We start from the raw sequence: 16,106 nt of genomic DNA, 5'->3' as shown, positions 1-16,106 counted from the left end.
ACGACAAAATCGCTGGAACAACAGCGATTTACTCCACCGAAAAAAGCAAAATCACTGCAGCGATTTTGCAAAATGTGATTTTTTTTAAAAAAAAAATTCAAATCGCTACCTTGGCTTCGATTTTCAAATTTTTAAAAAGAATTTTTTTTTTTTAGAAAATCGCTGCCTAGGCAGCGATTTCATTTTTTAAAATTTTTTTTTTTTTTTAGAAAATCGCTGCCTAGGCAGCGATTTCATTTTTTAAAATTTTTTTTTTTTTTTAGAAAATCGCTGCCTAGGCAGCAATTTTCATTTTAAAAAAAAATTAAAAGAAAGCGATTTTCTTTAAAAAAAATTTCTTTTTTAAAATGGAAATCGCTGCCTAGATTTTCAAAAAAAAAAATTAAAAAAAAAACAAAATTGAAAATCGCTCTAGGTAGCGATTTGAATTTTTTTTTTTAAAAAAATAACATTTTGCAAAATCGCTGCAGTAGCAGCGATTTTGCTTTTTCCGGTGGAGTAAATCACTGTTGTTCCAGCGATTTTGCCGTTTTGGTTAATATAAAATTTTATATACCGTTTTAAAATTATTGTTAATATTTTATACCCGTTAGGCTCTGGACTCATTTTTTATTAGGTACAGTTTAAAAAATATTAAGTAACTTTTTATTTTTAATATCCCACATTGCATATTTAAAATTAAAATATTCAACGATATTTTAATATATTATACACATCTTTAGTTTAAAATTACAATTTTTTTATTATCTGTATGTGGGTGAAAAGAAAAAGAAATATAAAATGAAACGGAGTAATTCTACTTGTTCATTTTATTGAAAATCAAAGGATCTTTTTTTTTCCCTCATTCTATCCTTAGTATTAAATAATACATACAGAAATATTTGTCAAATTTAGAGCTTAATCCAAAGCATCATTATTTTAGTATAATACATTTTTTTCAAGGGTGTATTGAGTCAACATGAGTGGAGTACTGTAATATCGATATCGAGGAAGGAGTAATTTTTTGCTTACGTTTGGTTTACGTAGGGCTTACAGGGCAAAATGGTGGGGTCTTATCTTGTAATTAATAACTAAGGGATGAAGATGACCTTAAGAAAATACTAATATATCTTCGGATCGTACGATTAGTAGAAGGAAAATTGAGACACTTATAATTAATTCATGTGATGATCCATTTGTATTTATCTTCTTTGTAGATGCTCTTTCTGTTTTAGTTCATACTATACATATATAGTTGACTATGTACAGTGTGTTCAACACATGAATTTGGGGGCATACTTTGATAGCTTATAGCCTTTTCTTGTATAAGATCTCTCTCTTTTCTAATTTTCTTTCTTATTTTATGTGTCATAGTTTGATCGACTATAGAATATAAAATTTTTCAGAAAAAAATAAATTTTTATGGTCTTGAATTTTATGACTTGAGCCAAAAACATTTTAAATTTGTGATCTTAATTATCATGTTAGGTAATATGTTGAAATTAATTAAGAAATTACTAATCACTGAAAGTGATATATATATATATATATGTATATATATATAAACACATATTAAAACGAAGTACAATTTTTAGTGATCGTGTAACCTTCTTATAATAGGGGAAATAAAAGAGGTATTAAAGATTTAGATCACATGATTGAGTGGTGCTAATTAAAAAGTTCACGAAAAGAAATTGATTACTAATAATATACTAGAGTCCTTTTGTTAGAAAGCCTTTAACTCAGAATTTCTCAGACCCAAATTCAAATTTAATCTGAATTTAGGTGGAGATCTCTTTTAACTACAAGTACCAGACGTAAAACCCCAAAAAATAAAATACTAATAATATCGATATTAAGTTATATCTCGCTTATATTAAACCATGTAATTGTTTGGAGCCCAATCATGATTCACTAAATTTTCATCTTTGTCAAGAGCCACTACAATGTGTTGTTAATATCAAACTGTGATAGAATATTTGATAACTTTTCACCGGAAGCATAATACTCGATTTCAAACTCTATAAATAGAAAATTTGTTAAGTTTTATTTATAAATTAAACTTATTTAACGTGAATTCAAATAAATCGAAATCCATTAACATCTAGACATCTCTTCCTCTTGTACTCACAAACAATCAAGAGAACACTTTTTTCTATAGGATCCCAGGGCATGTAAGCAAGACCTAATTACGATGAATAATGAATGAGAAGGGAAAACTAATGAAACAAAACATCATTTCTAAAGTAATTTGATTTATTTACCCATAAGTGACAAAAAAATGTCTTGTGAGAGACGTGTGGGACACAAAATTATTACCAAATTGAAACTTGTGGACCTGATCATACATGTCAAAGTCAGACATGTTTATGGTTTGTCATAAAGGCAATGTCTGCTTTCGATATACCAACATCTCATCAATGATTTTCAAATTAAGGATCTGTTTGATACGAAAAAGATATTTTTTATCTTTTTGATAAATGTATTTTTTAGATGGACTTGTTACATGTAAATGGTTTTGTGTCTCAGATATATCCGTATATAGTAATGGGTGGGTGTCTCGATCTAATTTTGGGGTTATGATATATGTATAGATTATACATAAATGTTGTTTAGATAATGTTTTTTTCTAAATTCATTATATAATCAAAAAATTAATAAGAAAGTCATTTATTATTTTTGAAAATATTTTCTATCTTTTTCATAATCAATTAGTTAAATTAATAGTATTACAAGTATACGCTGTTAGTAAGAAAATAAGTTTCTCAAAAGATAATTAGAACACTAATTTTCAAGTACGAAAAATTTCATAAGTGACTTTTTACATTGATCGTCTCCTTCGCTCCAATTTCTGTATTCATACCCACCTCCTGCCCCCACCCACCCACGCACCCGAACAATATTTCCATGGATACCGTCATTTGGTAAAGGAATTCTATTCTCTTAAATTATGAAGAAGAATCACATTTAATTATGATATTTTAAATCTAAATAAAGTGCAGTAATTAAGAAATTTCAGTTGTGCTAAAAGAGTTAATTATTTGTTGCTTACTTGAAGTGTGTCTTGGTCAAACCTGTCAAATCTTATTCAATAATGCTATATATTTCACAAAGACTTTATAAGTCTGCCAACTAATCAATTAAAAGGGCAAGGAAGAACATAAGTCTATATGATAAAGTCCTTCATATTTTTGAAAATGACTCAACAAATTAAATTTAATTAACATATAACCAGAATAATGGTCCACAATATTTATTTGCTGGAAACAAGAAGATTGGGGTGTCTTTCAAACGAAGGATAAAGTGGTCTTAATTATATTACAATTAAACATATATATTTTCACAATTATGTAGAACTATTTTCCATGAATAACGTCTTCTCATTTGATCTTTGTTGTGTACTGAGAAAAATATTTATATATTTCATAAAAAGTGATTGACTAAAACCTCAAGAAAGTGGAGTTACATTCATGCAAATTCAACAAAACTTTTGCGCTAATATATCAAATTAAAGAATAAATAAGAATAGTTTAATTAAATCACCTATTTAGTTAATGCAACCTAAAGAGACACATTAAAAAAATATGACGAATAAAATAGAACGATGAAAATAATTTCATAGTAAAAAAACTGACAATTGGAACAACCATATGCTTATAGTAACGAGGAGTGTGGTGAATAAAAGACTTTTGAGTAAGTCTGCTTGTTAAAGTTTTGTCAACTCTATAATGAAATGAATTAATATTTTCTTTTATGCACAAGTGCTAAATTGTCGAGCACACAATAATACGTATTTTCTTCGAGAATATGCTTCTTTTATTTGAAAAAAAATAGATCTAATTTGACTTTTATCAGTACGATTACTATTAAAGAATATTTTGTTATTGCACTACTTGGTAATTTTGGTGTTCGACTTTTGTGAATGTAAAAGGTTTTTTTAAAAAAAAAAATTACGAGGGTGTGTTTGGTATGGAGGAAAATGTTTTCCATGGAAAATGTTTTCCTTAATTTTTGAAGGGAAGTCATTTTCCTTAATTTTGAGGAAAATGAGTTGATTTAGAAAACATTTTCCAAACCTTTTGTCCCAACCAAACATGGAAAAATTGGAAAACATTTTCCAGAAAATGTTTTCCTTCGTACCAAACACACTCTGAGTGTTAAAAGTTTTCTTTTCAATTATTTTGTTTTTTGATGTTAGTTATGTTTTGGGTTAATTGAAGTGTATTGAAATTTGAAAGTAGCTACTATTTTTATTAAATTACTTATTAATTTTTTCAAGAAATTTAGATGTAATGAATAAATAAATCAACTTATTTTGTTTGTAAATATATCTTACCCCATTTTTATAGTTAGTATTTGAGATAAAAATGAATCAAGAAAAGAAATAATAAATGGACATAATAATGCAAGTGTGAATAGGGAATTATGAGATGTTAGTCTTTATTTCTCCTAGCTCGTGTAGCTATTTGAATTTGAGGTTGACCTTGAAAGGTTTTTCCTTTTGTGATACTTGTGTATAATCAATGTATACTAATTTTAAAAAGTAAAAATAAATATGTACAGTTGTATAAGATCACTTAAAACAAAAATAAATATGAAGTATAGTTTACTAATTTACTCATATTAGTTTAAATTTTTTAAAAAAACTTAACGCTATAGTTAAGAAGAAATAAGTTTTTAGTATAAAAGTATAGTTAAAAACATTACTCGCTATGTTCAATTTGTGTAACATTTCACCTAAATTTCGTTATATAACTATTTTTAGTTAGAAGAAATATCAGGTTTCTAAATTCCTCAGCTCCCCCACCAAAAAACAAAAAAAAAACTAGAAGTAGAGGAAAAATAAAAGTAGAAGATCTCATATTGCAAAAATGCAAGTGAAAATCGATAGGTAATCATCCAAACAATTTACCTATAATAGAAAAAAGAATTTCCATTAGAAGATAACATATATAGTCTATGCTTGTTTCTTTTGGATACGAATATATGCTTACTTCAAACATGTATTTTAATTTAATTATTTTCATGAGTGATGTGCTGTCATCTAAAAGCTAGGCATGAAGAAAAAGAATATAAGAAGCCAAAAAGGGAAAAAATATCGTGGAAAATACATAGGTATTGGGAAGAAAAAGAAGAGATAAATGGAAACGCAAATACAAATTAAAACAGAAATGCACTTTTTATTCTTCTAAATATTTTCAAAATACAAATAAGTGTTTTTTTTCCTTTGGACGGTCGACTTTTGATATAGTCATTGGTCGGTACGTAGTAAAAAGACTGGCTGTCGTATTCTTTATCCTTTCTACTAATTGCATTGTACGTTTGACACATTTTTCTCTCCGTTAATAGTTCAAAAAATAAAATTAGTAATTTATATCGAATTTGAGATATTTTTTTATGCTAAGCGTTCTTTCATTTTCATTATTTTTGATTCAATGTTTTAAAAGTAAAGGATATTTTATTAAATATAATTTGAGGCGTAAGCTTTAAAATACGAAGGCATAAGTTTTATATGAAACTTTAGATTTTTAATTTATAATAAGTAAAATAATGTTAAAGTACACTAATAATATAAAGCTATTTAAAATATGATCAAAATTCATAGAAAATAAGACTTTTAATATGACTTTACAACTATAAGTAGTGTAATGATATAAAAGTTATTATGAGATAAAAATCAATTCTAACATCTTAGCTTTCGAATAATAAAAAAAGACCAATTTTTAAAAATAAACTATTATCATACTATGCAATATACATTCCTAAAAGAAAATAATTAGTAAACTTTACTATAGTATTATAATATTACACCACTCTATCATAAATAAAAATAAAATTACTTTCAAATAGTAAAACAACAAATACATGACAAAAGTATGACAGAAGATGATTACTGAAGATATAAAATTTGACTATGTATGTAATTTCTATTTGTCTACTAGATAGTTAGAAAATTTGTGTGTTAACTAATGGAACATTTTATCATTAGTTAAAAGCGTTGTGTTAAAACATAACAAATGCTTAAAATTTAATAAAATATTTTAACAAATTTAAGAAGTTGATTATATATTAAACCGCTCGAGAACACAATTATTTAGACACGTATGTTTGACGTAGGGCTTACATGCATGGAGAAAAACTTTGTTTGACCTAAGATAGCGATGTATAATACTCAGATCGTACAAGTAGAAGGTAAAATATAGACAACTTATGTGGCGATTGGACATTATTTGTCGTGTAAGATTTATAGAGGCTAGCTCAATTAATTCTTTCACCTATATGTACATAGTTGACTATATTTGAGGTATATATAGTGTGTGTACACATTCCAATTTATAGGTTATATATATAGACTTTATTAGAAGTTTAATTTCTTTGACCTTTAATTTAAACTTTACTAGTCAGCTACAAATTATTTAAACCCCACATTTTTAAATACGTCTTTTAGTTTCTATTTCTTTGTTAAATTTTAATTTGACATATTTATTAATAAATACTTATTTATATATTTAATGAGGTTATCATTTTATTTTTATTAATTGATAAAGTTTTGAACATGTATATTCATTATATTTTTTTAAAAAGATAATTAATAAATAGAGGGTATAATTCGAAAAAAGAAATTATTCTTTCTTAAACTGTCAAAAATTACAAATAAAAAGAAAAATCAAATTATGAAATATTTGATAAGTAAATAGGTACTGAAAGAGGGAGTACTTTTGTAATAATTATTGGATTGATGGGGATGTGCGAATAGCTAGTCAAAATGTAAGAGATGGCATATGAATTTGCTTCTTCTAATTATATTTTTAAGGTATATATTTCTTAAACTAAAATAAATAATTGAGAGGTGTTTCAAGAAAAAAAAATAGAACAAAAATGTTTGATTAGGTAAGTAAGAAAAATGGTGCACTTTAATTTTTAAAAATAGAAATTTAAATAAGTGGCATTGTTGAATATAAAATGTTATAATGACAGTCTATGTCGACTTTAATCAATAATTGATTGGAGTTCAATAATGAGTTAAATAGTAATCATTGTTTTAATTTTGTCAATTGTTGTGTTGTCTGAAGTGACTTTTCGTCTATGCAACAGAAGCCAAACATGGCTTAATTCTTCGTTCCTCTTTTAATCTACTAACTATGAGTTGGTAATACCATTTTTTTACAAATTGAAGTAATGTCTATATCAGATTTTCAAAAATTTCCTATGAGAAATGACAGCATAATTATTGTATATGAATAGTACTTCCTTTTATTTCTTCTTACATGAATTATACATCTATGTCAAACAAGATACGACTAAGATGTTAAAATCCGTACATACATAAAATATTATGTGTTCACATTGAATTGTATCTAAAAAATTAAATCGATATAATATGTACTGTCAACTTTGATATAAATATCAATTAAATGATTCTACATTAATTTCTATTTATGATACATGTTATTCAAATGAAGATAACTTTATTTTTGACGAGCGCTCACACAAAATTATGACTATTAATGAAATAATGGGAAAACAAAATCATGTCCACATTATATACAACCAAGAAAAACCTTTATTATTCTGTTGATAGTTTCTTAAAACATAAAGGACAAAGCCAACCTTTTATTTGCAATGATGAATGGAAGAGTACATCTTGTGAACTTCCTTTCCAAAACTGAAAGATTTCACATAGTTTTGGCTTTCACAAAAAAAAAAAGTCGTACATGACCAAAAATTATTGTCGAAGACGTATAAAATAAAAACTACTACTACTATATTATATTATATTATAACATAAGAAATTTAATTAAGCAGCTAGCTGTCCTTCTTCTGGTAAAGAAAAGCACAAAATATACTTAAAAAATAAAGGTTTCTGCTAATCTCTATATTTGCTAGAAAATACATTTGGCCTCTCCTCGATTATATATCAATTCCGAAGGAGTTAATAATAGGACAACTTTCATATATAATAAATATAAAATTTATATTTGTATGTTATAGTATAATTTCGATCCATAGCATATATATATATATATATGTATAATTCACTATACATATACAATTGAAATGAATTGTATAAAACGAGAAAGAGAGAAATTATACACAATTGAATTTGTATAAAACGAGAAAGAGAGAAAGACAAAAGAGACTTGGGCAGGGAATATACAATTGAATCGAATTGTATAAAATGAGAAAGAGAGAAATTATAAACAATTTGAATTTGTATAAAACGAGAAAGAGAGAAAGGCAAAAGAGAGTTGGGCAAGAAAATATTTGTATTGTATAATTATAAGTGTATAGGACAAAGATATACATATTTGCATGTGTATATACAATTTTCTCTCGTTATATACAATAAAAATGTATAATTTATATATTTCTATTGTATAAAGCGAGAGAGGCGAGCGACAGGGAGCGAGCGAGCGAGAGAGGGAGAGTGACGAACGAGAATATGAGGGAGAGAGGCGATTGACAAACAATTTACTATGGAACACAAATAAATCAAACAATTAGCTACTATATTTATTGTACATTATTAGTTTGTCATTTTATACAATTATTCCTTGATAATATCACAAATCAGTTCATCTCTTATTTTAAGGTTTGCATTACCTGCTAAAATTATTTAACGGTCATATATTATAGTACTATTATTAATCAATGCTTTTAAATCTGCGATTGAAATCTTGACTTATAACTTTGATGAAATTGACAATTGTGCATGGACGAAATCATAAAAAAATGATTTTGGAACGATTTTTAGCATAATGATTAACATAAGTAGCTCTTAAAATTACAGATTTTTAAGTTATGATAGTGATAATTAATGTACCAAAGGACAATTATTAAATTTTAAAGATATATAGGAGAGGGTCCATTTCTAATACCGGGTCAACCAGTGACCCACGCAACCTTTTCGTGGGCCCCATTTTGTACCATTGAGTCCACGTGTACTAGTGCTGACGTGCCCCACAGTCTCATTAATGAAAAAGACCAAAAAAAATAAAAAAATAGCACAAGAGCCATGCCAATATTTTCAGTAAAGTTTGTAATTATTTGGATCTTTCTTTTTCCATAATTTTAATTTTCATAATTTTTTTCTTTTACCTTTTTCTGTGGGGAAAAAAAGTGGTCCCACGTAATTAAAGATTTGCCACGTACAACTCTAGATGGTCAAAGCTTCAATTTAATTTACCACTTTTTGATACCCACAATCCATGCAATTATAGATTACTTTAATTTTACGTGAAATGACAACTAGTAAAGGACACGTGTCCCCTTTTAAAATCTCCGGCCACCATAGTCGGCGGCGTTGTCGCCGGTGTATTGACTGTTGGGATCTATGAAACCATATTGGCGTACGTATCATTAATTAGATTAAAAAAGATTAATTAGATTTTGTATTTCCATTATTAGAAAATAATAGACCATTTGGGGTATGAATAAAGTCACTTTTCTCACTGAGATGACATAATTTATTTGAAAATTGGAGATTTAAAGAAAGGCTATTAATTTAATAAAAATTATTAAATAGTAAATAAGGAAAGTCTTTGTTATGATTGTGACTTTGGTTAATGAGCTGTCTATCCATGCCAATTATTTAACTATTTCTCTAATATTTATTAGAGGACTCTTGTCTCATGACACTACGTATGTACGTAGTGTATAAGATAATATAATCTTTATTTTTATATATATAAAATATGTTAGAAAATGATATATTAATTGACGGATGAATTGATGGTTATGGAAAGTATTAATTTGATACTCCAAGATAATATATATCATCTATGTCTATATATCAATCCAAATATATTTAATTATCTTGTTTCAATTAAAATAAAATCCATGTAGTAAGTGAACAAAAAATAAAGAGAGACAACTAAATAATATAATCAACATTATTGTATACGGAACTTCTAATTTAGAGAAGAAAACAAAGAATGATTGTTACTCGTGATAAAAATAAGGTCAACAAAATAAAAATTATGCACTAAACTAAAAGAAGTAACCTTTTTTTTTTTTGTTTTTCAGGAAACAACAACATGTCCAAAAGCTCAGAGGTAAAAAATAAATAAAACACCTCTTTCGAACTGTGTGTTTGTTCCTTTAAAAAAAAAAGCGTAAAAATTACATAAATTACATAAATTCATTAGTAGAATCCCAAATATTTGGAATATTATCAAAGTTCAACATGTTGCTGCAGTAGCTATCTCTTTCATCTTCAGTAGTTGTGCTGCTGCTATTGTTGAAGTAAGTTGAATTTGAATTCAATGGCGTAGGACTTGATGAAGGTGTCGATAAATTCGACAAAACGACTGACTGGAGACTAAAATTGTTGTTGTTTTCATCGGACGTTAGAGGATCATAGTACCCATAATTTTGTAAAGGAAAATAATCATCCGTCACGCCATTGCTTAATTGCCACTCATCATCATTAATAACTTGACAATTATTTTGTGAGTTACCAAAGTTTTCAAGATCTGATGAGAAATCCTCTATTTTTGTTGCAATAGGTGGCTGCATGAGTTGAGCTTCATGACTAGAAAATGGAACACATGGGGCTGTACTTATAGTTGAAAAATCTTGAATTTGGTTATTTTGGACCATTTGTGGCAATTGGTTTTGGCAAATTATTTGATTTTCTTGAAGATTATTTGGGATTAAAAAGTTGTTTGTGTTTTGGCGTTGGGATGATAAAAGAGAAGTAGCTAATCTCAAGAGTTCAGGATTAACCAAAGGATGCACATGGCCTAACAATCTTGAAAGATTCATTTGATGATGAGATGAATTATTGTAAATTGAATGGTTTAAAATGGAAGAAAGATCAAGAAGATCAAGACGTGGACTGTGTGTCACTGGATCAATCCCCATCCTCAAAAGCCTTTTCCTGATATGCGTATTCCAATAGTTCTTAATTTCATTATCAGTTCTACCAGGTAAACGTGCAGCAATAGCAGACCACCTAAATCGAAAAAAGAAACACATTGACAAATTAGTTTCAATCTCTAAGGAACATGACAAAATACAAAGATAAAAAAGTCCAAACCTATAGAGAAAAAATGAGTACTATATTATTATGACCCCATTAATAATAATAAATTAAATAAATAAACTTACTTGTTGCCTAAAATACTGTGGAGTTGAATGATAGTCTCCTCCTCTTCAAAAGAAAATCTTCCTCTTTTAATATCTGGCCTTAGATAATTAGTCCAACGAAGCCTACAACTTTTTCCACATCTTTGAAGCCCTAAAATATACACACACATTAAAGCATTAATAATACAACTTTAAAAAAAGTATATAAATTAATACAAGAAAATAGTATAGTAAGAAGAAAAATAAATACCAGCATTCTTTGGAAGAGTCCTCCAATTACCATATCCATGTTTTTGAATGTAATCAATGAGTTTTTGATCTTCTTCAGGTGTCCATGGACCTTTTTTAAGTCCATTTTTGTCACAACAAGGAGCTCTACCCATATTGATGATAATGAGTTATAATTTATTTCACTTTGTTGTGTTTTTTTTTTGTGTGTGTATAAGTATTTGTTGTTGAGGAGAAGAAATGAAAATGCAAAAGTCCGTATTTGATGAAAATATTAATGAGAGGGGTTATATATATATAGAGAAAAAAAAGGAAGAAGTCAAAGGGATTCGGTGGCCGTCCTCTGTTTATAAGTATAGCAACGTGTCCATTCTCTTTTCAGCAAAAAGTGTGAATTCAACCATCTCTATACATATACATCCAGCCCCAAAACAAAACCAAAATAGTAGGGAGCAGTATATTAAAGTAAATTTACATTTTTACCCTTCGTAGTTTTTATTTTTATTTTAAATTTGTATTCTGACTTCATATATAATAAAAATATAATAATGTAGACAATCAAGTAATCTCAATTATCGCATGTGTCTCAATTTATACGATACACTTTTCTATTTAATTTATTTTAAAAAATTGAAAAAAAATTAACTTCATATTTTCATTTTTATTTTTGATAAAATAATTCACAGCCACACTAATAGTCGAGGAATGTGTCAGATTATAAATTTCAAAATTTTTTCTTTTTAAAAAAATTGTGTCAAATCAAACTATATATATGAGAAATCTTAATAGTGTAGTTGGTTGACTATCTGAACTCTCAACTTGTTAATAAAAATATAATTCTCCACATTGTAATCCTCTCTCCTATCCTCTAACTTTTTTTTTTTGAAAAAAAAGTCAATTATACAACACAAAATTAAAACAAGAGAATATACTTTTTTATAATTCCCTTGTATAAACTTTTGGTTTCGCTGCAAGTACATGTTTTTATTTTTATATGGCGTAGTTTCTCTAATTATGAACTAGGAATTTAACATTAAAAGAATAATTTTCCTAAATTTATTATTTTAAATATATCATAACATTTATATGTAAATTATAATAATATTCTTTGAATTCATAATCTTAATTTTGAAAATAATTTATCACCACCGTGGAAATATTGGATTTTTAATGAATAAAATAGGGAGGGTTGATCTAATTGAGTTGAGTTTTAAATTAACACTATAAAAATGTGTAGAGAATATATATTTAGAAAAGAAGTTCAAAATAACATACTCGCTTTTTACTTTTTTCAAAGAGCCATCACTTATAGCTCATGAGCCTAGGGTGTGAGAGGGTTTGGCTGGAAAAATAACCTACTCTATCACTAGTAGGTCGTGAGCCTCAGATAGCGGCGGATCTAAGATTTTCATTCAGGAGGTTTAAAAAATAAAAATATAAACGTGTAAATAAGTCTTTCGAAATGGGCCCTTTCAATTTTTTTGGTTTAAAACAACACTTTTGGCACGTTTTAAAAATAAAAAATATTTGAAAATAAATAAATGTTGTTGTAAGGATTCAAACATGGGGCATGCAGCTTAATATTTAGGAGTCTTACCATTGAGTCATTTATTTTTATTTGTTGTTGAGGGTGTTCAAAATATATGAATCTACAGAAATATACAAAAATTCCTTATATATATCTAATATTTTTTTGCCGAGGATGTTCAAATGAACATCCTAGACCCAACGTGGGTCCGCCCCTGGCCCCGGGGACGGGGTGGAGGTTGGCTAGGAAAATAACTTACTCTATACAAGTTTGTCTCAAAAAAATTAAAATACTTTTTCAGAATTCTCATTTTATCGTTAAAAGTCTTAAAGGTATAATTCATAGGCCACATCGATCTATATATATCTATGATTTAATTTACAACACAATTTTAAATTCTTTCTTTTTATCGATCAATTAAAACAATGAATATTTGACTTTATATTAATTTCATTGAAATAATGGGCAGATTAGTAAGAAGTGAATCAATCATTACAATTTTCAAAACTTACCATCATAAAAAATGGAGTACGGAGCCTAAAGGGTACAAAATATTAACAAAAATTCCAAAACGGTATATAAAATTTTATATACCGTTTTGGAATTTTTATTAATATTTTGTACCCTTTAGGCTCCGTACTCATAAAAAATGCTACTGAACTAGCATTGAAGAGAAGACAATGCAGTGCTTATTATGGTCAAACATGGAAACAAAGTTCAGTACAGAAAATGACGTGCACTGTGGTATAAAATATAAATGGTGTGCAGCAAGAACATGTTACCAAGCCTAACCAATTAGTCTTTAATTGGAACCTTACTTTATGTCATTTATATAGCTGTCCGCACTTCTAAATGTAAATTTTCTTCCATTTAGTGCCTATTTTTCAACACATAAAATTAGACTAACTTGTTTTTTCGTCGTCGCTCATAATAAATTCGATAAGATGGATAACTTATTCACAGTTTTTTCGACAGTAACTTACGCTATAATAAAAATGACTATTAACAGCATTTAATTCTTAATTGTCGCTAAATATGTATTTTTAGCAGCTATTGTCATTCCTTGTATTTGTCCCTAAAGCCTTTAGCGACATTAGTTCTAATGACACTTAACTAATGCCGATAAAGACTTTAGCACTCTTTATTAGTATCAATATATAATGCCGCTAAAAGTTATTTTTCTTATATTGTTATATAGCAAAATTTAACAAGTAAAATTTGAGAAAATTAAAATAAATTATACACGAATCTTACATTTTTTTTTCTAGAGATAGGACCTCAACTAAAAGAAGTGTACTGAAAGCCCAGTAACCACATTAAGAAAAAAAAAAAGAGGACATAAATAAAGCAAATAAAATAACATGTGATAGTAAAAAAGAAAACTAAAATACGTACATGAATACTAAATAAAATAAAGATGAGAAGAAGAAACTAGCCCTCTGCCTCTCCCACAAATCCTCGACCTCCCTACCTTGTTATACACAGGACCATGTCCACAATAAGTCGAAAATGTATTATGTTGTGTTTAATTATATTCTCAACTTTTTTTTTGATTTATTTTTACCTCTTTAAAAATTTGTTATAGCGAACCTGTTACACTTCCTTACTGATGCATTAACACACCTCATTATCACATGTCTGGATCATATTCACAGTTTTCCTCCTTTTATTTCACAAAAGACTTGCAAAGATTAAATTTTTACAATGATTTGCATTATATTAGCATAATCTCATACTTTAATAAAATTATACTCTTTTAATTCGTTTCTTTTCCTCCTCCTTTTTACCCGAATAAATGTGTACTCTCTTAACCCAAATTAATAGTTGATTTTTTCGTTTGAGAAAACTAATTCGACATGTTTAAATTAATAGGATTCACATTAACCCGTTATTTTCAATTTTCATCCCAAAACCCCTACAGAAAAAAAATCAAGTTAATTATTAATAAAAATAGAGCCTAATTAAGTGATGGCATATAATTTGTGTTAATTAATGTTCATAGATATATGAAGTACCCTCAGTATTGTTTTAAAATTAAAAGAAGTCAATATCTTTCCCGTCACATTGAAATTGATTAAATCGATTTTGAAATGAAGCAAAATGCTAATTGGATTTCAAGTTTTTTGACTTTGTATAGTTGAAAAGAGACTCAACTATCCAAAGTAGCATAAAACTGTGAGTGCACTATACCAAATACCAATAATTAGCTATCCTAATTACATTCTTAAGTAGACCACATTCTCGATATATCAATCATAATATTTCAAATTTTTCTTCTTCAAATATATAAAAGTCCTAACGTTAATTCCAGTAAATTAACTCATCTTAGACGTCTTACTTTAAATAAAATTCTCTCCTTTACCTTCCTGATCGTAGATAGTGATCGAGCCCTAGGATTTTGATATATATAAAGAGAGGCGGAGCCAGTTGGGGGTTCATAGCTTCAGACGAATCCACTAATTTTTTTGTAGACTCTGAGTATTTATATTTGAAAATTAAACAAATATATATACGTATATTAACTTGTGAATCCTTAACAAATTGATTGATGACTAGGGCATCAAAATACTTTTCACAACAATGTTATCGATTTGAACCTATAATCAACAAAAAAATCTTTTTTAGAACCCCAAACTCCCTATCTAGCGGAGCCTATATATATATATATATATATATGTATGTATTATATATATATATGGCAGAGCCACTTTGTACGAAGGGGGAACCCCCTTTGGCGGATATTATATTTTTTATATATGATTAAAATAATTTTAAAGATATATATATATATATTAGATATCGAACCTTCATACGTTTATTTGTATAGATTTTGAATCCCTTATTGAAAAGCCTGATTCTGTCGTATGTATATATATATAGACTACTATTGATAAGCGATCGATGGCTTGAAGCTAATAATATCGGCTCGAAATGTGGCTGGATTATTTATTAGACAAACTAAATCAATATGTGGAAATAAATAAACTACTTCAGTCGTTTCTGAATTCTGATAAAGCACAAAAGTGGAAAAAATAAATTAAAATATCATGGCTTTGTAGGCTAGTATTATATATGTATAATCCCATCCGATTAATCAACACCACGTCATTGTTTCAAAATTATTTATAAATATATAAATGTGACGCTATTGTAGTTATTTTTTTTTAACTAATAATCATTTTTAAATTAATAATTGTTTTAGAAAAGCTAGAGACCTAATACGTGTCCTCCTGCAATACCTTAGCCTCTTCATAGTTAGGACCACAAGCCAAGAAATCAA

At 27.6% G+C, this 16,106-nt stretch overlaps 1 protein-coding gene across 1 annotated transcript; it reads right to left on the bottom strand.

Annotated features, from left to right (window-relative positions):
• Window positions 1–9,937: 9,937 nt before the first annotated feature.
• Window positions 9,938–11,583, bottom strand: LOC107009492 (transcription factor MYB74-like). The gene is made up of 3 exons (XM_015208832.2): window positions 11,321–11,583; window positions 11,092–11,221; window positions 9,938–10,936 (listed from the first exon to the last, which is right to left on the bottom strand). The coding sequence occupies exons 1-3, from the start codon at window positions 11,451–11,453 to the stop codon at window positions 10,111–10,113; spliced, it is 1,089 nt and encodes a 362-aa protein (XP_015064318.1). The 5' UTR covers window positions 11,454–11,583; the 3' UTR covers window positions 9,938–10,110.
• Window positions 11,584–16,106: the final 4,523 nt, after the last annotated feature.

The sequence above is a fragment of the Solanum pennellii genome, chromosome 2 (assembly GCF_001406875.1).
Source record: "Solanum pennellii chromosome 2, SPENNV200".
In the NCBI taxonomy this organism is placed as follows: domain Eukaryota; kingdom Viridiplantae; phylum Streptophyta; class Magnoliopsida; order Solanales; family Solanaceae; genus Solanum; species Solanum pennellii.
The sequence above is the reverse complement of the archived record's forward strand: the minus strand, read 5'-3'. Positions and strand labels throughout refer to the sequence as shown.

Bases quoted from the DNA above. Each gene is read 5' to 3' on its own strand.
- LOC107009492 (XM_015208832.2), bottom strand. From the start codon at position 11,453: ATGGGTAGAGCTCCTTGTTGTGACAAAAATGGACTTAAAAAAGGTCCA. The intron at 11,222-11,320 runs GTATTTATTTTT...TGTATATTTTAG, and splicing joins GACTCTTCCAAAGAATGCTG to GGCTTCAAAGATGTGGAAAA. The intron at 10,937-11,091 runs GTAAGTTTATTT...TTTTCGATTTAG, and splicing joins CACAGTATTTTAGGCAACAA to GTGGTCTGCTATTGCTGCAC.